Genomic DNA, 23,287 nt, shown 5'->3' with positions numbered 1-23,287 from the left:
AGCTTAATCGAGAGCAGCTAAACTATTTGATCGACAACGAACACTACTTGAACCCAGGTTTGGTGGTGTGTGGGTCGACTAGTACTGTCTGTTCTGAAATCAATGTGCCGACCGAAGGGCTTCTCTCTGTAGGCTACTTTTCCAACACAGAGGGCAATAACTCCCCCACCAGCATAAAAAGCCTGCTAATCTGCAGGATAAACAGAGGCCGGAGCGTGTATTATATTTCCGATGCTGTCCTTGCACTGTGGAGGAAGCCTGCAGATAAGATGCTATCTGTCCTCCGATGAATGACGTACTGCATTGTGTTTCCTATATGCTAGAGCCTCCTTTCTGAGGGACAGTGACCAATGATGCGAGAGACCTGATGTTTTGTGTGTGTTTGGGACGGGGGTGGTTGTATCAGGGGAATGTGGTGACACATTTTTACACGTTTTATTAGACAGGGACACCCATGTTGATTCACGTATTTCTTTCTCTCTTTTCTCTCTTTCCTCAGGAAAAGTGACTTTGACCTTGGGTCTTTCTGATATTAAACAGGTCTGTCTGATATTAAACAGGTCTGTCTGATATTAAACGGGTCTTTCTGATATTAAACGGGTCTGGCTGATATTAAACAGGTCTGTCTGATATTAAACAGGTCTGTCTGATATTAAACAGGTCTGGCTGATATTAAACGGGTCTGGCTGATGTTAAACGGGTCTGGCTGATATTAAACAGGTCTGGCTGATATTAAACAGGTCTGGCTGATATTAAACAGGTCTGGCTGATATTAAACAGGTCTGGCTGATAATAAACAGGTCTGGCTGATATTAAACAGGTCTGGCTGATATTAAACAGGTCTGTCTGATATTAAACAGGTCTGGCTGATATTAAACAGGTCTGTCTGATATTAAACAGGTCTGTCTAATATCAAATGGGTCTGGCTGATATTATTTTTATTTTTTTATTTTTTTATTTCTCCTTTATTTAACCAGGTAGGCTAGTTGAGAACAAGTTCTCATTTGCAACTGCGACCTGGCCAAGATAAAGCATAGCAGTGTGAACAGACAACAGAGTTACACATGGAGTAAACAATTAACAAGTCAATAACACAGTAGAAAAAAAGGGGAGTCTATAGACATTGTGTGCAAAAGGCATGAGGAGGTAGGCGAATAATTACAATTTTGCAGATTAACACTGGAGTGATAAATGATCAGATGGTCATGTACAGGTAGAGATATTGGTGTGCTAAAGAGCAGAAAAGTTAATAAATAAAAACAGTATGGGGATGAGGTAGGTAAAAATGTGTGGGCTATTTACCGATAGACTATGTACAGCTGCAGCGATCGGTTAGCTGCTCAGATAGCAGATGTTTGAAGTTGGTGAGGGAGATAAAAGTCTCCAACTTCAGCGATTTTTGCAATTCGTTCCAGTCACAGGCAGCAGAGAACTGGAACGAAAGGCGGCCAAATGAGGTGTTGGCTTTAGGGATGATCAGTGAGATACACCTGCTGGAGCGCGTGCTACGGATGGGTGTTGCCATCGTGACCAGTGAACTGAGATAAGGCGGAGCTTTACCTAGCATGGACTTGTAGATGACGAGGAGCCAGTGGGTCTGGCGACGAATATGTAGCGAGGGCCAGCCGACTAGAGCATACAAGTTGCAGTGGTGGGTGGTATAAGGTGCTTTAGTGACAAAACGGATGGCACTGTGATAAACTGCATCCAGTTTGCTGAGTAGAGTGTTGGAAGCAATTTTGTAGATGACATCGCCGAAGTCGAGGATCGGTAGGATAGTCAGTTTTACTAGGGTAAGTTTGGCGGCGTGAGTGAAGGAGGCTTTGTTGCGGAATAGAAAGCCGACTCTTGATTTGATTTTCTATTGGAGATGTTTGATATGAGTCTGGAAGGAGAGTTTACAGTCTAGCCAGACACCTAGGTACTCATAGATGTCCACATATTCAAGGTCGGAACCATCCAGGGTGGTGATGCTGGTCAGGCGTGCGGGTGCAGGCAGCGAACGGTTGAAAAGCATGCATTTGGTTTTACTAGCGTTTAAGAGCAGTTGGAGGCCACGGAAGGAGTGTTGTATGGCATTGAAGCTCGTTTGGAGGTTAGATAGCACAGTGTCCAAGGACGGGCCGGAAGTATATAGAATGGTGTCGTCTGCGTAGAGGTGGATCAGGGAATCGCCCGCAGCAAGATCAACATCATTGATATATACAGAGAAAAGAGTCGGCCCGAGGATTGAACCCTGTGGCACCCCCATAGAGACTGCCAGAGGACCGGACAGCATGCCCTCCGATTTGACACACTCAACTCTGTCTGCAAAGTAATTGGTGAACCAGGCAAGGCAGTCATCCGAAAAACCGAGGCTACTGAGTCTGCCGATAAGAATATGGTGATTGACAGAGTCGAAAGCCTTGGCAAGGTCGATGAAGACGGCTGCACAGTACTGTCTTTTATCGATGGCGGTTATGATATCGTTTAGTACCTTGAGCGTGGCTGATGTGCACCCGTGACCGACTCGGAAACCAGATTGCACAGCGGAGAAGGTACGGGGGGATTCGAGATGGTCAGTGACCTGTTTGTTGACTTGGCTTTCGAAGACCTTAGATAGGCAGGGCAGGATGGATATAGGTCTGTAACAGTTTGGGTCCAGGGTGTCTCCCCCTTTGAAGAGGGGGATGACTGTGGCAGTTTTCCAATCCTTGGGGATCTCAGACGATATGAAAGAGAGGTTGAACAGGCTGGTAATAGGGGTTGCGACAATGGCGGCGGATAGTTTCAGAAATAGAGGGTCCAGATTGTCAAGCCCAGCTGATTTGTACGGGTCCAGGTTTTGCAGCTCTTTCAGAACATCTGCTATCTGGATTTGGGTAAAGGAGAACCTGGAGAGGCTTGGGAGAGTAGCTGCGGGGGGGGGGGTGGAGCTGTTGGCCGAGGTTGGAGTAGCCAGGCGGAAGGCATGGCCAGCCGTTGAGAAATGCTTGTTGAAGTTTCCGATAATCATGGATTTATCGGTGGTGACCGCGTTACCTAGCCTCAGTGCAGTGGGCCAAGGGCTATATCTGTTCTTAGTTCTGCATTTTTTTGAACGGAGCATGCTTATCTAAAATGGTGAAGAAGTTACGCAGGTCTGTCTGACATTAAATGGGTCTGTCTGATATTGAATGGGTCTTTTTGATATTAAATGGGTCTGTCTGATATTAAATGTCATATAGCCTACTCTACTGTAAATGTATTGGATTGAATCAACTGAGACTGCAGCAAGTGAGGTCTCAAATCAAATATACGAGTAACCTTGTTGAAATGTACACTCGTATTCAAAAGTTTGGGGTCGCTTAGAAATGTCCTTGTTTATGAAAGAAAATCTAATTTTTTGTCCATTGAAATAACATCAAATTGATTAGAAATACAGAGTAGACATTGTTAATGTTATAAATGACTTTTGGAAACTGCAGATGTTTTAATGGAATATCTACATAGCTGTACAGAGACCCATTATCAGCAACCATCACTCCTGTGTTCCAATGGCACGTTGTGTTAGCTAATCCAAGTTTATAATTTTAAAAGGCTAATGATCATTAGAAAATCCTTTTGCAATTATGTTAGCACAGCTGAAAACTGTTGTCCTGATTAAAGAAGCAATAAAACTGGCCTTCTTTAGACTCGTTGAGTATCTGGAACATCAGCATTTGTGGGTTCAATTAGAGGCTCAAAATGGCTATAAACAAATACCTTTCTTCTGAAACTTGTCAGTCTATTCTTGTGCTCAGAAATGAAGGCTATTCCATGCGAGAAATTGCCAAGAAACTGAAGATCTCATACAATGCTGTGTACTGTACTACTCCCTTCACAGAACAGCGCAAACTAGCTAAATTAGCTAACACAATGTGCCATTGGAACACAGGAGTGATGATTGCTGATAATGGGCCTGTCACGCCCTTTCACAAGCATTTTTTATTCTCTATTTTGGTTAGGTCGGGGTGTGACTGGGGGGGTGTTCCTATCTAGGTTGTTTCGTTCTATGTTGGTCTGGTATGGTTCCAAGTCAGAGGCAGCTGTTTATCGTTGTCTTTGATTGGGGATCATATTTAGGCAGCCATTTCCCCACTGTATTTTGTGGGATCTTGTTTTTGTGTAAGTGCCTTTGAGCACTCCAGAACGTCACGTTTCGGTTATTGTTTTTGTGTGTTTCATTAAATAAATATGTGGAACCCAGTTTATGACGATCGTGACAGAAGATCCCACCACAACAGGACCAAGCAGCGTGCCCAGGAGGAGAGGGTATCCTGGACTTGGGAGGAGATATTGGATGGGAAAGGATCCTGGACTTGGGAGGAAATCCTGGCAGGACAGGATCGCTTTCCGTGGCGGCAGACGCAAGGAGAAAGCCCAAAAGACAGCCCATATTTTTTGGTGGGGGCACACGGGGTGGTCGGCGGAGCTGGGGAGTGAACCAGAGCCCGTCTGGGAGAGGATGGAGAAATTGGAGGAGAGTGAACAGAGGGAGTCAGCTCCCGTACTTGTCCTGAGGAGCGTGCGATCAGTCTGGGGAAATCTGTGCCAGCTCCACGCACCAGGTCTCCAGTGCGCCTCCACATCCCAGTACGTCCTGTACAATTTGTGCCGGCTCTACGCACCAGGTCTCCTGTGCGCCTCCACAGCCCAGTTACATCCTGTGCTAGCTCCCGCACTCACCGTGCGGAGGTTGTCATCTGTTCGGTACCAGTTGTGCCGGCTCCATGCACCAGGTCTCCAGTACGTCTCCCCAGTCCGGTACCTCATGTGCCTGCTCCCCGCACTCGCCCTGAAGTGCGTGTCACCAGTCCGGTGCCACCTGTGCCCGGATCTACGCATCAGGCCTCCAGTGCGCCTCCTCAGTCCGGTAGGTCCTGTACCTTCTCCCCGCACTCTCCCTGAAGTGCGTGTCACCAGTCCGGTGCCACCTGTGCTGGCTCCACTCACCAGGCTTCCGGCGACGTTCCCCAGTCCAGAGCTTCCGACGACAGTCCACAGTCCGGAACCTCCTGCGACGGTCCACAGACCAGAACCTCCTACGTTGGTCCATGGTCCAGAACCTCCTGCTCCAGGGCAGGAGCCTCCCTCTGCGCCGGTGCCCAGTCCAGACACGGTGTCCAGTCCCACTCCATGGCAGGAGCCTTCCTCTGCACCGATGTCCAGGCACGGCGTCCAGTCTCACTCCAAGGCCGGAGCCTTCCTTTGTGCCGGAGCCTTCCAATTTGGTACTGTCACGCCCTGACCATATAGAGCCTTTTTTATTCTCTATTTTGGTTAGGTCGGTGTGTGACTTGGGGGGGTGTTCCTATCTAGGTTGTTTAGTTCTATGTTGGCCTGGTATGGTTCCCAATCAGAGGCAGCTGTTTATCGTTGTCTCTGATTGGGGATCATATTTAGGCAGCCATTTCCCCACTATGTTTTGTTGGATCTTGTTTTTGTGTAGTTGCCTGTGAGCACTCCAGAACGTCACGTTTCGGTTATCCTTTGTTGTTTTTGTGTGTTTCATTAAATAAATATGTGGAACCCAGTTTATGACGATCGTGACAGAAGATCCCACCACAACAGGACCAAGCAGCGTGCCCAGGAGGAGAGGGTATCCTGGACTTGGGAGGAGATATTGGATGGGAAAGGATCCTGGACTTGGGAGGAAATCCTGGCAGGACAGGATCGCTTTCCGTGGCGGCAGACGCAAGGAGAAAGCCCAAAAGACAGCCCATATTTTTTGGTGGGGGGCACACGGGGTGGTCGGCGGAGCTGGGGAGTGAACCAGAGCCCGTCTGGGAGAGGATGGAGAAATTGGAGGAGAGTGAACAGAGGGAGTCAGCTCCCGTACTTGTCCTGAGGAGCGTGCGATCAGTCTGGGGAAATCTGTGCCAGCTCCACGCACCAGGTCTCCAGTGCGCCTCCACATCCCAGTACGTCCTGTACAATTTGTGCCGGCTCTACGCACCAGGTCTCCTGTGCGCCTCCACAGCCCAGTTACATCCTGTGCTAGCTCCCGCACTCACCGTGCGGAGGTTGTCATCTGTTCGGTACCAGTTGTGCCGGCTCCATGCACCAGGTCTCCAGTACGTCTCCCCAGTCCGGTACCTCATGTGCCTGCTCCCCGCACTCGCCCTGAAGTGCGTGTCACCAGTCCGGTGCCACCTGTGCCCGGATCTACGCATCAGGCCTCCAGTGCGCCTCCTCAGTCCGGTAGGTCCTGTACCTTCTCCCCGCACTCTCCCTGAAGTGCGTGTCACCAGTCCGGTGCCACCTGTGCTGGCTCCACTCACCAGGCTTCCGGCGACGTTCCCCAGTCCAGAGCTTCCGACGACAGTCCACAGTCCGGAACCTCCTGCGACGGTCCACAGACCGGAACCTCCTACGTTGGTCCATGGTCCAGAACCTCCTGCTCCAGGGCAGGAGCCTCCCTCTGCGCCGGTGCCCAGTCCAGACACGGTGTCCAGTCCCACTCCATGGCAGGAGCCTTCCTCTGCACCGATGTCCAGGCACGGCGTCCAGTCTCACTCCAAGGCCGGAGCCTTCCTTTGTGCCGGAGCCTTCCAATTTGGTACTGTCACGCCCTGACCATATAGAGCCTTTTTTATTCTCTATTTTGGTTAGGTCGGTGTGTGACTTGGGGGTGTTCCTATATAGGTTGTTTAGTTCTATGTTGGCCTGGTATGGTTCCCAATCAGAGGCAGCTGTTTATCGTTGTCTCTGATTGGGGATCATATTTAGGCAGCCATTTCCCCACTATGTTTTGTTGGATCTTGTTTTTGTGTAGTTGCCTGTGAGCACTCCAGAACGTCACGTTTCGGTTATCCTTTGTTGTTTTTGTGTGTTTCATTAAATAAATATGTGGAACCCAGTTTATGACGATCGTGACAGAAGATCCCACCACAACAGGACCAAGCAGCGTGCCCAGGAGGAGAGGGTATCCTGGACTTGGGAGGAGATATTGGATGGGAAAGGATCCTGGACTTGGGAGGAAATCCTGGCAGGACAGGATCGCTTTCCGTGGCGGCAGACGCAAGGAGAAAGCCCAAAAGACAGCCCATATTTTTTGGTGGGGGGGCACACGGGGTGGTCGGCGGAGCTGGGGAGTGAACCAGAGCCCGTCTGGGAGAGGATGGAGAAATTGGAGGAGAGTGAACAGAGGGAGTCAGCTCCCCGTACTTGTCCTGAGGAGCGTGCGATCAGTCTGGGGAAATCTGTGCCAGCTCCACGCACCAGGTCTCCAGTGCGCCTCCACATCCCAGTACGTCCTGTACAATTTGTGCCGGCTCTACGCACCAGGTCTCCTGTGCGCCTCCACAGCCCAGTTACATCCTGTGCTAGCTCCCCGCACTCACCGTGCGGAGGTTGTCATCTGTTCGGTACCAGTTGTGCCGGCTCCATGCACCAGGTCTCCAGTACGTCTCCCCAGTCCGGTACCTCATGTGCCTGCTCCCCGCACTCGCCCTGAAGTGCGTGTCACCAGTCCGGTGCCACCTGTGCCCGGATCTACGCATCAGGCCTCCAGTGCGCCTCCTCAGTCCGGTAGGTCCTGTACCTTCTCCCCGCACTCTCCCTGAAGTGCGTGTCACCAGTCCGGTGCCACCTGTGCTGGCTCCACTCACCAGGCTTCCGGCGACGTTCCCCAGTCCAGAGCTTCCGACGACAGTCCACAGTCCGGAACCTCCTGCGACGGTCCACAGACCAGAACCTCCTACGTTGGTCCATGGTCCAGAACCTCCTGCTCCAGGGCAGGAGCCTCCCTCTGCGCCGGTGCCCAGTCCAGACACGGTGTCCAGTCCCACTCCATGGCAGGAGCCTTCCTCTGCACCGATGTCCAGGCACGGCGTCCAGTCTCACTCCAAGGCCGGAGCCTTCCTTTGTGCCGGAGCCTTCCAATTTGGTACTGTCACGCCCTGACCATATAGAGCCTTTTTTATTCTCTATTTTGGTTAGGTCGGTGTGTGACTTGGGGGGGTGTTCCTATCTAGGTTGTTTAGTTCTATGTTGGCCTGGTATGGTTCCCAATCAGAGGCAGCTGTTTATCGTTGTCTCTGATTGGGGATCATATTTAGGCAGCCATTTCCCCACTATGTTTTGTTGGATCTTGTTTTTGTGTAGTTGCCTGTGAGCACTCCAGAACGTCACGTTTCGGTTATCCTTTGTTGTTTTTGTGTGTTTCATTAAATAAATATGTGGAACCCAGTTTATGACGATCGTGACAGAAGATCCCACCACAACAGGACCAAGCAGCGTGCCCAGGAGGAGAGGGTATCCTGGACTTGGGAGGAGATATTGGATGGGAAAGGATCCTGGACTTGGGAGGAAATCCTGGCAGGACAGGATCGCTTTCCGTGGCGGCAGACGCAAGGAGAAAGCCCAAAAGACAGCCCATATTTTTTGGTGGGGGCACACGGGGTGGTCGGCGGAGCTGGGGAGTGAACCAGAGCCCGTCTGGGAGAGGATGGAGAAATTGGAGGAGAGTGAACAGAGGGAGTCAGCTCCCCGTACTTGTCCTGAGGAGCGTGCGATCAGTCTGGGGAAATCTGTGCCAGCTCCACGCACCAGGTCTCCAGTGCGCCTCCACATCCCAGTACGTCCTGTACAATTTGTGCCGGCTCTACGCACCAGGTCTCCTGTGCGCCTCCACAGCCCAGTTACATCCTGTGCTAGCTCCCCGCACTCACCGTGCGGAGGTTGTCATCTGTTCGGTACCAGTTGTGCCGGCTCCATGCACCAGGTCTCCAGTACGTCTCCCCAGTCCGGTACCTCATGTGCCTGCTCCCGCACTCGCCCTGAAGTGCGTGTCACCAGTCCGGTGCCACCTGTGCCCGGATCTACGCATCAGGCCTCCAGTGCGCCTCCTCAGTCCGGTAGGTCCTGTACCTTCTCCCCGCACTCTCCCTGAAGTGCGTGTCACCAGTCCGGTGCCACCTGTGCTGGCTCCACTCACCAGGCTTCCGGCGACGTTCCCCAGTCCAGAGCTTCCGACGACAGTCCACAGTCCGGAACCTCCTGCGACGGTCCACAGACCGGAACCTCCTACGTTGGTCCATGGTCCAGAACCTCCTGCTCCAGGGCAGGAGCCTCCCTCTGCGCCGGTGCCCAGTCCAGACACGGTGTCCAGTCCCACTCCATGGCAGGAGCCTTCCTCTGCACCGATGTCCAGGCACGGCGTCCAGTCTCACTCCAAGGCCGGAGCCTTCCTTTGTGCCGGAGCCTTCCAATTTGGTACTGTCACGCCCTGACCATATAGAGCCTTTTTTATTCTCTATTTTGGTTAGGTCGGTGTGTGACTTGGGGGGGGGTGTTCCTATCTAGGTTGTTTAGTTCTATGTTGGCCTGGTATGGTTCCCAATCAGAGGCAGCTGTTTATCGTTGTCTCTGATTGGGGATCATATTTAGGCAGCCATTTCCCCACTATGTTTTGTTGGATCTTGTTTTTGTGTAGTTGCCTGTGAGCACTCCAGAACGTCACGTTTCGGTTATCCTTTGTTGTTTTTGTGTGTTTCATTAAATAAATATGTGGAACCCAGATCCCGCTGCGCTTTGGTCAGAGTATGCTTACGACGATCGTGTATACCTATGTAGATATTCTATATATATTCCATAAATCTGACGTTTCCAGCTACAACAGTCATTTACAGCGTTAACAATATCTACACTGTATTTCTGATCAATTTGATGTTATTTTAATGGACAAAAAAATTTGATTTTCTTTCAAAAACAAGGACATTTGTAAGTGACCCCAAATAGTGTAGTGGTAGTGTAAGTTATCATACAGATGTGTAATTGGTGTTGTTTTATATCCTCTTAGTGCCAAGATTATCACATGATAAACTGTACTGAATATGGTCTGTCAACCGCTGCGCTTGAAGCAGAGGGGTAGGGGAAGCAATGGTTGCATACCAATAACCTCTCCATTCTCCCGAAGTATACACTTGTTCACTTGACCGGTATATGAAAAGTCCTTCTTTCTAGCCCGGGCCTACATCGGTCCAATGCTTTTAGCCTTGTGGGGAGTAGTGAACGAGTGCACACTTCAGGAGGAAGAAGAGATTATTGGGACGCAACCAAAGGGATTTCCAACTGACCAACCAGACACGAGGAAAAGTCAAGTCTCATGAGTGTGAATCATCCCCACACACTAGGATAATGCTGAGTTGATTGTGCTGTGATGATCCTGGGTTGTGTTCATTGCGGCACAAAAAATACAATAAATAAATAAAATGAAAACAAGCATTTCTCATTCGACAAGCCCAGCTAAAACTTCCGTGTTTCAGCCGGTTTCCTCCGTTTGGTGCTTAATGAACACAACCCAGGTTACTCTGAAACAGAAGGGGCATTTACTACGTCTTTAACACCTCTGCCTTGAAAAAAAACCTTTGGGTTCCAGCCCATCCATAGTGATAAGCCTTCCAGGAGCTAGTTAGGCCTCTTCCTTGGTCCACGGCTTGGCTTGGCTGACGTCAAGTACCCAATCACTGAAGCAGCAGCAGGCTGGTTTCCAGGGAGAACAAACCACTTGACCGTTCTAAAAATATCCTCCTTCAGCGCAGCCCCTTTCATTTGGGTTGTCGTGGAACCTGTGCACCTCTCAGTCTTTATTAACGCATCCGCATCAAGGCATCCATTCAATATCAAATCAAATCAAACCACATGTTATTTTTTCACGTGCCGAATACAGCTGGTGTAGACTTTACTGTGAAATGCTTACGAGTCCTTCTCAACAATGCAGATTTTCAAAATAATAATTCTAATTAAATAATAGCACAACAAATAAAATAAAATATGCAAGAATGGAGCTATATACAGGAAGTACCAGTACCAGATCAATGTAGAGCTATATACAGGGAGTACCAGTACCAGATCAATGTGGAGCTATATACAGGAGTACCAGTACCAGATCAATGTGGAGCTATATACAGGGAGTACCAGTAGAAGATCAATGTGGAGCTATATACATGGAGTACCAGTACCAGATCAATGTGGAGCTATATACATGGAGTACCAGTACCAGATCAATGTGGAGCTATATACAGGGAGTACCAAACTTTTGAAAGGTAGGATATATATGATATAGATATTTGTCAAATATATATATGGCCATTGGAAATGATGCAGACAATTACATTGATGGAAGCCAGATTCTATCTGCAATATTGAAGCTGATCTACTCCCAAATTTTATTCTATTTTTTATTTTAAAAATGAACACACTAAATGTGATCAATTAAACGCATGTCTATTTAGACTGTAGTCTGACTCGACCATGTGATGTAGGCTATCAGTCCCAGGATGGCTAAAGAGACCCAGATAAGAAGCTATACCAGGCTGTTATAAGACTGAGAATCAGGACGCCCCTCCACAGCCCCACACACAAACACATTTTAAAAGGGATGCTAGTGAGAGTCTGATCCATTTGTGTCCTCATAAGTCTTTGAGCTCGAGCCATCTTTAAACCTTTCCATACAGTGTTAAATAGTAAGGACACTCAGAACACAGCACTGCAGCCAGGTTCCTCAGGGTGTGTCCCAATAATACAGGGTTTATATACAAATGTAAGCAAGATTTGAAGTAATTCTGTTTTAGTCCAATATTATATCTGTTTGGTCTTCTTGCAGTCAATTTGCAGCCTACAAACGATTTGTAATTACGTTCTGGCCCCCCGACCATCCGCTCAAGAAGAAATCAGCCCACGGCTTAATCTAGTTGATGATCCCTGCAATAATATCTCCTTTCTCCCGAAGTTTGCACTTGTTTACTTGTTCCCCACAAATCCAAAAGCATTGGAAACACACACCTGTTTAGGTAAGGTGCTGCCTAGGCGAAATTCCACCGTATTAATTATACCAGCAATTTTCTTTCAAATCAGTGAAGGGACATGAACAGCTGCACACTTTGGGAGAAAGGAGCGATAATTGGGACTCACTCCTTGTTATAATGAGAATGGCCCCTCACACTTCATTAGGCAGCCTCTACTGTAATGAGGTGGTCTGAAACAAAGTATCCAATATGTGTGTCCTCCTTCCTATCCCCCAAGAGATCTGTGTGATTTTAATACCAGCTCAGTTTATTGGCATGCTGAGTCATGGGCTATGCCCCAAACGGCACCTTATTCCATATGTAGTGCACTATTTTTGACCAGGGCTCATAGGGATCTGGTCAAAAGTAGTGCACTTTATAGGGAATATGGTGCCATTTGGACGAGGACCATGGTTATTCCGCTTCAGAGGCTCTGGGTACAATCTTTTGCTCCAATCTCAACTAGCTCTCATTTGAGGCAGAGTATTTCTGTGAAACTCTATGGGTTCATCTTCTACTGTTTGAAGTTGAACCAACGCTCTGTAGACTACTGCTCGTGAGCTCATTAATCAAATTAAATCAAATGTTATTTGTCACATGCGCTGAATATTAACAGGTTTAGACGTTCCGGTGAAATTCTTACTTTACAAGCCCTTAACCAAGAAAGCAGTTTTGAGAAAATAGAGTTAAGAAAATATTTACTAAATAAACTAAAGGAAAAAAATAGATAAAGTCATACAAGTTGGGCTACTGTATATTTCTGACTAGTGTCTTTTCATTACAACAGGGAAGCAGTAGTGAAATAGGCTGCACATGTAGTATAACTAGTAGAATCAAGGCAGAGATAATGCAATCAAGATAAACCAGGATAGGCTAAGATAATTCAAATGATCCCCATGTCATTATCATCCGAAAAACCAAACCATCAACTGATACCCCCTGTATATAGTCTCGCTATTGTTATTTTATTGCTGCTCTTTTAATAAAACAATTATTTATTTGTATTTTTAGGGGTATTTGAAAAAAACTGCATTATTGGTTAAGGGCTTGTAGGTAAGCATTTTACTGTAGGTTCTACACCTGTTGTATTCAGCATTTTACTGTAAGTTCTACACTTGTTGTATTCAGCATTTTACTGTAGGTTCTACACCTGTTGTATTCAGCATTTTACTGTAGGTTCTACACCTGTTGTATTCAGCATTTTACTGTAGGTTCTACACCTGTTGTATTCAGCATTTTACTGTAGGTTCTACACCTGTTGTATTCGACACATGTGACTAATACAATTTCATTTGATTTGATTTGACACAAACTATTCCAAATGAATGTGAGCCAATCTCTGTTGAACTGTCCTCTCTGGCTTCAGGGGACCCCAGGCATCTTTATTCATAACATTTGGTCCCAAGATCCTGGAATTGCATGTCACCATGTCTGTGCAACCTATCAAATAAATTAACCTACATTAGAATCTATGGTGTGGCCAGAGGTTAATCCTAGGGAACCAAAAGCAGGAGTATATTCATTAATGCACACCGTAGAAAAATGTTTTGCAACTGAAACAAGGGTTTCTTATTGGACAAATTCAGTTAATAATGCCTCCCCTTTTCGTCCTGTTTGTTTCCGTTTGGTTCCTAGAGTAAATAAACCCCCGTTGTTCTTTCACTGAACACATACTGTACTGTATAAAGCAGGGTTGGTGTCAATTCACAATTTCAGAATGTAATTCAATTCAAACAATGAATCTAATACATTATCGGAAATGTATTTTTCTGATATTAAAAAAACATTAAGAGGATTATGAATTATTATAGACAACCCACAACATAATCTTAGAATATTTCCAGACCACTGTAATTATTGAAAATTGTTTCAGGAGAATGAGTTTTAAAAATGAACTACATAGTAGTGTTAACCATACAGGATGGTCAAATAAACATGATCATGGTGATGTGTAGAGTAAACAAGCCATTTGAGTTGCATTGGATTCAATTCTACTTCCTTTCATTCAAATTCAATTCAAATTCTATGGCCAATTTTAAGTCAATTCAAATTCAAGAATTTAATTGGAATTAAAGAGCAATTTCTCAACTCGATTTAGAATTGACTCTAACCCTGGTATAAAGCTCCAGAGTCTCAGGTGATCGATTATGCAAACAGATGCTAAGAGAAACACTACAAACAAATCATTACAGCAAGCCAAAGTTACTGATCTGTCCCTCACACCATCTTATCAAGCAGATTATTCCTGGCTGACACAAAGATTTGGCACACTAGAGAGAAACAGTAACGGAGCCTTTTAGTAGGCAATCAAATCAAATGTATTTATTTAGGCCTTCGTACATCAGCTGATATCTCAAAGTGCTGTACAGAAACCCAGCCTAAAACCCCAAACAGCAAGCAATGCAGGTGTAGAAGCACCAGCATTGATTCGGTGGACAAAGCCTATAGGGAAATAATCGTTTTTTGTAGGGTTTTTTGGATAACTGCTGAAAATAAGGTCTGTGGTAAATACAGGTTTAGGAGATCTTATGCGTTTTGTTTGATGACATAATCTTTATCAGCTAACGTCACCTTTTTTTATGTAATCAAAAAGCGCAGAAGGCACATAAAGGCTTCATAATTCATAAAGGTCATGCTAACTGGCTGATATTATCCTGGAACAAAACATATAAGATATCCTAAACCTGTGTTAACCTTGGACCTTGTTTTCTGCATTTTTCCCAAAACCCTAATCTTCCCCCATTTATTTTCCCCATAGGGATTTCTGAACGAACCAGAGGTAACTAATTTGCGTGTTTTAGGACGACAAGCTGGCGAGTTCTATTAGCCTAGTTCAGTGGTGGCTGGAGGGAGACATGTTAGGTGGCTGGGGTTGGGAAGGGAGTGGGTGGTTGGGGTGGAGCCTCACTTCTTTTTCTTTTTTTTTCTTCTTCTTCTTGTGATCAGGATGTGATCATCCTGTCTGGGTTGGCAACCCCCCTTGGGTTGTGCCGTGGCGGAGATCTTTGTGGGCTATACTCAGCCTTGTCTCAGGATGGTAAGTTGGTGGTTGAAGTCTAGTGGTGTGGGGGCTGTGCTTTGGCAAAGTGGGTGGGGTTATATCCTTCCTGTTTGGCCCTGTTTGGGGGTGTCCTCGGATGGGGCAGTGTCTCCTGACCCCTCCTGTCTCAGCCTCCAGTATTTATGCTGCAGTAGTTTATGTGCCGGGAGGCTAGGGTCAGTTTGTTATATCTGGAGTACTTCTCCTGTCCTATCCGGTGTCCTGTGTGAATTTATGTATGCCCTCTCTAATTCTCTCTTTCTTTCTCTCTCTCGGGGGACCTGAGCCCTAGGACCATGCCTCAGGACTACCTGACATGATGACTCCTTGCTGTCCCCAGTCCACCTGACTGTGCTGCTGCTCCAGTTTCAAATGTTCTGCCTTATTATTATTGGACCATGCTGGTCATTTATGAACATTTGAACATCTTGGCCATGTTCTGTTATAATCTCCACCCGGCACAGCCAGAAGAGGACTGGCCACCCCACATAGCCTGGTTCCTCTCTAGGTTTCTTCCTAGGTTTTGGCCTTTCTAGGGAGTTTTTCCTAGTTAGTTTTCGGCTCTGTGAAGGAAATGTGCAATTCACACTCCGACCTGTTAACGGCAGCAATACACGACAAAGCATATAGTCTGCCGGAAAACTACACGAAGAAGAATGAGGTCAGCGGTAACTGAGAGCACAGAGTAGGAAGCGAATGTTGTGTAAGTTATGTACCAGAGGCACGTCATGTAACTTATTAATTTTAGTTATCAAGATAAAGATATTTTGGGATTTTCGTTCGTGCATAATTTCGGGTAACACTTTCGTAGCTTCATGGTAAATTCATTAAACCTTTAAGGTATTTCTATGAGCGTGAATGTTTAATGAATAGCTACATGTCACCTCAACGCTGACATTCATAATTATCGTACTATTGACATGTAGCCCTTACGTTAGACAGTGCATGAAGCCATTTATACCTTTCTACACAGTTGATTTGCTAGACATTTCAGGAGGTGGATAATAACATTCGATATGGGCTCTGTCAAAGTCACGGCGTGCTGCAGGCAGCTATTTTTGCCCCATGCAAGAGCACTTGCTTTAACTACAAAGATGGCTAGTTCTGGGAACATCATATGCTCCCTCCGAAGAAATCTCAGCTCCTCTTCGAGATTGCGGTCCAGCATGCCAGCTTGGGTGATTGACGAGTATGGCAACAATGGGGTACTGCGGTTCACTGAAGATGCCACAGCTCCCAGTGTCAACTCAGCAAGTGAGGTCTTAATCCAGGTCCACGCTGCAAGCCTCAACCCTCTCGACATATCCATGAGGGGTAGGTATCTATAAGTCTATAATGTCAATATGCTCATTGTCATATCTCTTTTCAGTCATTTGCATTAGCTGTCATGGGAATAATTTTGCATCTATATCACAATTGTTTTACTAATCTTTCTGTTTATATTTCTCAGGAGGGTATGGGTCAAATCTTCTGAAGCTGAGACGGGACCCGGTGTCTTTGGGTCAGAACGGCGGCGAGTTTCCCATCATACTGGGTCGGGATGTCTCTGGCGTGGTGTTGGATTGTGGGTCGGGAGTGACCCATTTCAAACCAGGAGATGAGGTACGTAGTTGAGCAGCTCTGATGTGGCCTTGTAACAGTCATTAGGTCTGACCGTAGCAAAACGTTTTGCAACGGAAAATGAAAATGGACATTTGTTATTGAACAATTCCAAGTTGTCTCTCCAGTTTTTACTCGGTTTCCTTCATTTGGTGTTTACTGAACACAACCATGCTGAGTCGGGATGGCATGCACAGTGCCTTCTTGTGACATTCAAAAGAACAGCCGTTTTGCTGATCGAATGAAAACGCACCTGGCCATACTTTTTACCTACTGGTAAATTATTTGCATTGTTGGCAGAAATGAAACAGGTGTTGTTTTTTGTTCCACACTTGTCACACTCATTATCTGATACCTTGTTTATCAAGTAGGATTACAGAGATACCCTTAGAATGTATTTTTCCATCCCTAGTGGTTGTGGCTTGGCTGGCCCCCTCAGCAGGGCCCCGTCTGGGCTCCTCTGCTGAGCCTCCGTCGGGCTGCAGGTGGTGTGCAGAAACTCGTCTGTCTGGTGGCTGCCTGTCTGCTTATTGTAACACGTTCCAACTGTCTGGTGGCTGCCTGTCTGCTTATTGTAACACGTTCCAACTGTCTGGTGGCTGCCTGTCTGCTTATTGTAACACGTTCCAACTGTCTGGTGGCTGCCTGTCTGCTTATTGTAACACGTTTGATTTTGTTTTTAGAGGACTTCTGCATTGTTTTGTGTTTTTCATATATGCATTACGATGTTATTGTAAATAACTGATGTGTTGAAAATATAAAATGTTTGAAATAATATATATATTATTTTGTGTGTTTTTTTGTGTGTGTTTTGTGTGTTTTTTCTTCACAGGTGTGGGCGGCCATCCCTCCATGGAAGCAGGGCAGCCTAGCAGAGATGGTGAATCTGACAGAGTATGAGGTAATTCTACTATGACTGACTGTGTATGCTACGTGTACATTTTATTAATGCAATGACATAGGGTGGTTCTCAGCGAGTAGAGCATGTCCCCTCCGACACCAGGATAGTGGGTTTGATTCCCGGGACCTACCGTCCATAAAATGTATGTATGTTTGGATAAAAGCGTCTGCTAAATGGCATGTAATTGTTATGATGAATTGTTTTCCAAACAGGTTTTCATTCATTGTGTTATCCCATTATACATGTAGAAACTGAAGTGTTTCATGAAAATCTATCTTAGTCTTTGTAAGACAGACCACCCTCTTGGTGTTCAGTCGTCTGCTGAATAGAAAAGAACATGGGCTTCTTTCAGATTTGAATGGCTCTGTTATAGAGGAGAATATTAGCTTATTTTAATGGCTCTGTTTTCAAACAAATGGAAGTACCAGGGGGCATTGCTTTCTATGAACCCTTGCTTCAACTGAGAAAACGTGGAAAACAAACTTGGATGAGGTGCAAGTCTATTATTATGTAATCATATTGCAACGAAGTGTGCATAATGAATTAAGACTCACAGTACAACTGGTTCCATGAGCCAGTGAAAGCAGCAATTAGGCTAGCCAGACAAACTGAGTTGTGGGGTGCATAATTTGTTTGGCACTTATCAGCATGCTGTCCTGGTGTCCTGCTGTCCTGTCCTGCTGTCCTGTCCTGTCCTGCTGTCCTGTCCTGTTGTGTTGTCCTGTCCTGTTGTCCTGTCCTGTTGTCCTGTCCTGTTGTCCTGTCCTGTTGTCCTGTCCTGTTGTCCTGTTGTCCTGTCCTGTTGTCCTGTCCTGTTGTCCTGTTGTCCTGTCCTGTTGTCCTGTCCTGTTGTCCTGTCCTGTTGTCCTGTCCTGTTGTCCTGTCCTTGCAGCAACTCCAGTCGTTCTGCTTTCCCATCGTTGCCTGAAATAAAAGAAAGGGTAAAGGGAGGGAGGAGTAACAGCACGGACAGATGTGTGTGTGAGTTTGTGCTGTATTGTCCTTCTACTAGTTACCCTGTGTGTGTCCTTGTATGAATGAAAAATGGTATTTGTGTGCCCTCCCACCTCAGGTCTCCCACAAGCCAAGGTCGCTGAGTCACAGGGAGGCGGCGTCCATCCCCTACGTGGCTGCCACGGCCCTGTCTGCCCTGGTCAACGCGGGCGGCCTGTGCAGAAACAACTGCACTAACAAACGGCAAGTACACACACATCCATACGTGACCAAATTTCTCCCTCTCCCAGACATCGCTCCTGCTCTGTGACAGTAGGTCCCCACCCTGTTCCGCTTTTGCCACAAACCCTAGACCAACACTTTGCACTTCTGAAGCAGCGTTCTAACCAATCACTATACCAAAAACCATGGTCTTGGTTTGTGCAAGAGTAGCTTTACTTTAAGTGTTACTGCTGCATGATGCTCACTCTGGCGCTCGGCTAAGCAGCCAGCGATACTATGTCTGATATGTGTTACACTGAACATAGATGGATCATCTTCTCTCTTTGAATCCTGACCTCCATGTCTGATCTCTCTCTCTCCCACCCTGTCTCTCTCTCCCTCTGCCCCCCCCACTCTCTCTCAGAGTTCTTATCACTGGAGCCTCAGGTGGTGTTGGAACGTTCTCCATCCAGGTAAGGACCTTCCAGATATGACCAGCAGCTCATAGCACCAACACTAAAGACTCACCTCACACCAGCACCAGTGGTTGGTTGACCTTGTGCAATCATGAAGAGTATACACACATCAACACACAACCACACAGAGAGGTGTCTCGCTCACTAAGTCTGTTTCCTCTGTAGCTGCTGAAGGCCTGGGGCGCCCACGTGACAGTGACCTGCTCCCACAATGCCGAGGGACTGGTGAGGGGTCTGGGGGCGGATGAAGTGGTGGACTACACGGTGGGAGACGTGGCCACGGAGCTGGGACTGCTGGAAAAGTGTGTTTTATTAGTTGGAATAATGTAAAAGTGTGTGTATCAAGGAATGTTTAAAACACTTTTTACAACCCTGTGATGTGTCGACTGAGACAGGGCCACAACACTAGAAGATAATGAGTGCCTCAAAGAGATCGTGTAACGGAAATAAACCCTATTTTATCCATTGAGATTCTCCTCTAGTTTTGATCTGTTAACATATTTCTGAGACATGAGAGTAGCTAGCTGCCAAGGTCCAATCTAATGACATACAGTCACGTTCCCACTCAAATACCACTTTCCCCACCGACTCTCTCCCTGGCCAACGTCATAAACAACATTACCCACCCACGCAGCTGAGCAAGGTTGATTTGGCATACCTGCTCACTGATTCACTTCCTGGTTTCCATGGCAACGTGGCTCAAGGACTAGAATGGGAGACTAAATGCTCTCCATTGGGGGAGGGTTGGGTGGCTGATAACCTTGTCTCAGTGGTCCTGAGTGAAGACACACTTCAATCCCTTAGGCTTGGCTAGACATCTCAGTTTATCGTCAGGTTGACTTCTATATTTGTCTATTGAATAGCATGAAGGTATAGTACTTAAGACCATCTTGACTGTTGTGTTGTTGTGGATCGGATTCTCTCTCTTTCTCTTCCTCTCTCTTACCATGTTCACACTAGTGAATCAAGCAGAATTCTACTGAGCTGAGCTGGTTACACATCCTCCATCTTAGTTGGAACTGTGCTGGACTGAACAAAGTGAAAGAAAGTACCCGAGTCAATAGAGTCTCAGGATAGTGTGTTAGACTTTTTCATTATAACCACTGTCTCCCTGTGTTCCCCCTCAGGTTCGACGTGATCCTGGACAATGTGGGCGGGGACTCGGAGCAGTGGGCCCTGGGCCTGCTAAAGTCCTGGTCGGGGGCCAAATACGTGACCCTGGTCACCCCCTTCCTGCTTAACATCGACTCCATGGGCTTGCTGGAGGGAGCCGTCCACTCAGGACTCAACCTGCACCAGAAGGCCATCACGGTAAGCTAGCAAAACAAGTTGATGCCGGCAGTGTGAACATTGCATGCGTGTCACGGATGAGGTCTGAACTCCGGTCTTACGCTCGGGAAACAAACGCCTTAACCATTACACCAAGTCGCTGGTAGGACTTGAGTCCGATTCTCTGTTACATACGCAAAACTAACTAAAATATCAATGCACTCTCATGTAAAAGTTTAAAAAGCCTTTATTGTAACTTGACGAAACCAACCGACCCCGCCCCTCTGTCAGGGTGGGGGTTACAGGGGTGGGGGTTTCACACCGCTGAGCTGCGCTGGCCAGGTTACACATCAAACATAGTTGCTAGAACCATGCTGGAAAAGACAATGTAAAAAATAAAATCTGTGCCAATGCTTTACAATAGTGCGAAAAATAGATAAGTGAAACCCCTTAGTTTGGCCAGGGTGGGGCAGTTGGCATCATGTGACTTATTCAACCGTGGTCTGTATGACTTATATTTTTGTTTCTATGAGCGTTTGTCTGCTTGTTCTCATGTTGTCTTTTTGGTCTTGTTCGCTCCTGTGCTGTGCACCTTCCCATTTACACCAGAGATCTGTACATACAGTGGGGCAAAAAAGTATTTACTCAGCCACCAATTGTGCAAGTTCTCCCACTTAAAAAGATGAGATAGGCCTGGTAACGATTGGAGGACAGAGGAGCCTCTTAAAGAAGAAGTTACAGGTCTGTGAGAGACAGAAATCTTGCTTGTTTGTAGGTGACCAAATACTTATTTTCCACCATAATTTGCAAATAAATTAATTAAAAATCCTACAATGTGATTTTCTCTTTTTTTTCTTTTCTTTTTCTAATTTTGTCTGTTAAAGTGGAAGTGTTCCTATGATGAAAATTACAGGCCTCTCATCTTTTTAAGTGGGAGAACTTGTACAATTGGTGGCTGACTAAATACTTTTTTGCCCCACTGTAATGACTAGATGCTCATGTCTCCGCCCTAACAATGGGAGTCGTTGTCCCCCTTGTCCCAAGGCAGACAAAGCTTAAGTTCATAAAACCGCATTGGTCTTATTTTGGACAGATTTTGGCGAGAGTGGCACCTCTCGCTTCGCATCTTTCTCCCAAGCCCCTACCACACACAACAACAAATATGAGAGATCACCACTTCTTCTTTGTGTGTGTGAGTGTGTATCTCTCTGTGAGTGTGTGTCTCTCTGTGAGTGTGTGTGTTTGTGTCTCTGTGTGTTTCTCTCTGTGAGTGTGTGTCTCTGTGAGTGTGTGTTTGTGTCTCTGTGAGTGTGTCTCTCTCTGTGAGTGTGTGTGTGTCTCTCTCTCTGTGAGTGTGTGTGTGTCTCTCTCTCTGTGAGTGTGTGTGTGTGTGTCTCTCTCTCTGTGAGTGTGTGTGTGTCTCTCTCTCTGTGAGTGTGTCTCTCTGAGTGTGTGTTTGTGTGGGTGTCTCTCTGTGAGTGTGTGTGTGTGTCTCTCTGTGAGTGTGTGTGTGTCTCTCTCTGTGAGTGCGTGTGTCTGTGAGTGTGTGTGTGTCTCTGTGTGTGTGTGTCTCTGTGTGTGTGTGTCTCTGTGTGTGTGTGTCTCTGTGTGTGTGTGTCTCTCTGAGTGTGTGTGTGTGTGTGTGTGTCTCTCTCTGAGTGTGTGTGTGTCTCTGAGTGTGTGTGTCTCTGAGTGTGTGGGTGTCTCTGAGTGTGTGGGTGTCTCTGAGTGTGTGGGTGTCTCTGAGTGTGTGGGTGTCTCTGAGTGTGTGGGTGTCTCTGAGTGTGTGGGTGTCTCTGAGTGTGTGTGTCTCTGAGTGTGTGTGTCTCTGAGTGTGTGTGTCTCTGAGTGTGTGTGTCTGAGTGTGTGTCTCTGAGTGTGTGTGTCTGAGTGTGTGTGTCTGAGTGTGTGTGTCTGAGTGTGTGTGTCTGAGTGTGTGTGTCTGAGTGTGTGTGTGTCTGAGTGTGTGTGTGTCTGAGTGTGTGTGTGTCTGAGTGTGTGTGTGTCTGAGTGTGTGTGTGTCTGAGTGTGTGTGTCTGAGTGTGTGTGTGTCTGAGTGTGTGTGTCTGAGTGTGTGTGTCTCTCTGTGTGTGTGTCTCTCTCTGTGTGTGTGTGTGTCTCTCTGTGTGTGTGTGTGTGTGTCTCTCTGTGTGTGTGTGTGTGTCTCTCTGTGTGTGTGTGTGTGTCTCTCTGTGTGTGTGTGTGTCTCTCTCTGAGTGTGTGTGTCTCTTTGAGTGTGTGTGTCTCTCTCTGAGTGTGTGTGTGTCTCTCTCTGAGTGTGTGTGTGTGTCTCTCTCTGAGTGTGTGTGTGTGTCTCTCTCTGAGTGTGTGTGTGTGTCTCTCTCTGAGTGTGTGTGTGTGTCTCTCTCTGAGTGTGTGTGTGTGTCTCTCTCTCTGTGAGTGTGTGTGTCTCTCTCTCTGTGAGTGTGTGTGTGTGTCTCTCTCTCTGTGAGTGTGTGTGTGTCTCTCTCTGTGAGTGTGTGTCTCTCTGTGAGTGTGTGTGTTTGTGTGGGTGTCTCTCTGAGTGTGTGGGTGTCTCTCTCTGTGAGTGTGTGTGTGTCTCTCTGTGTGTGTGTGTGTGTGTGTGTGTCTCTCTCTGTGTGTGTGTGTGTGTCTCTCTGTGTGTGTGTGTGTCTCTCTCTGTGTGTGTGTGTGTCTCTCTCTGTGAGTGTGTGTGTCTCTGTGTGTGTGTCTCTCTGTGTGTGTCTCTCTGTGTGTGTGTCTCTCTGTGTGTGTGTCTCTCTGTGTGTGTCTCTCTGTGTGTGTGTCTCTCTGTGTGTGTGTCTCTGTGTGTGTGTGTCTCTGTGTGTGTGTTTGTGTGGGTGTCTTTCTCTGAGTGTGTGTGTGTGTGTGTGTCTCTGAGTGTGTGTGTGTGTGTCTCTCTGAGTGTGTGTGTGTGTGTCTCTCTGAGTGTGTGTTTGTGTGTGTGTCTCTCTGTGAGTGTGTGCGTGTGTCTCTGAGTGCGTGTGTCTCTGAGTGCGTGTGTCTCTGAGTGCGTGTGTCTCTGAGTGCGTGTGTCTCTGAGTGCGTGTGTCTCTGAGTGCGTGTGTCTCTGAGT

General features: G+C 46.9%; 1 protein-coding gene across 1 annotated transcript in view; it reads left to right on the top strand.

The window, feature by feature from the left end:
• The first annotated feature begins 15,476 nt into the window (after window positions 1-15,476).
• Window positions 15,477-23,287, top strand: part of LOC112249924 (reticulon-4-interacting protein 1 homolog, mitochondrial) — a 14,414-nt gene continuing 6,603 nt past the window's right edge. Inside the window, exons 1-7 of the mRNA XM_024419661.2 lie at window positions 15,477-16,143; window positions 16,280-16,431; window positions 17,261-17,329; window positions 18,402-18,526; window positions 18,909-18,957; window positions 19,126-19,262; window positions 20,088-20,271. Coding sequence (XP_024275429.1) covers window positions 15,846-16,143; window positions 16,280-16,431; window positions 17,261-17,329; window positions 18,402-18,526; window positions 18,909-18,957; window positions 19,126-19,262; window positions 20,088-20,271 — 1,014 coding nt within the window. The 5' untranslated portion in view covers window positions 15,477-15,845. The remainder of the gene's footprint in view (window positions 16,144-16,279; window positions 16,432-17,260; window positions 17,330-18,401; window positions 18,527-18,908; window positions 18,958-19,125; window positions 19,263-20,087; window positions 20,272-23,287) is intronic.

This window comes from Oncorhynchus tshawytscha, linkage group LG05 (genome assembly GCF_018296145.1).
Source record: "Oncorhynchus tshawytscha isolate Ot180627B linkage group LG05, Otsh_v2.0, whole genome shotgun sequence".
NCBI classification, from domain to species: Eukaryota; Metazoa; Chordata; class Actinopteri; order Salmoniformes; family Salmonidae; genus Oncorhynchus; species Oncorhynchus tshawytscha.
The sequence above is the reverse complement of the archived record's forward strand: the minus strand, read 5'-3'. Positions and strand labels throughout refer to the sequence as shown.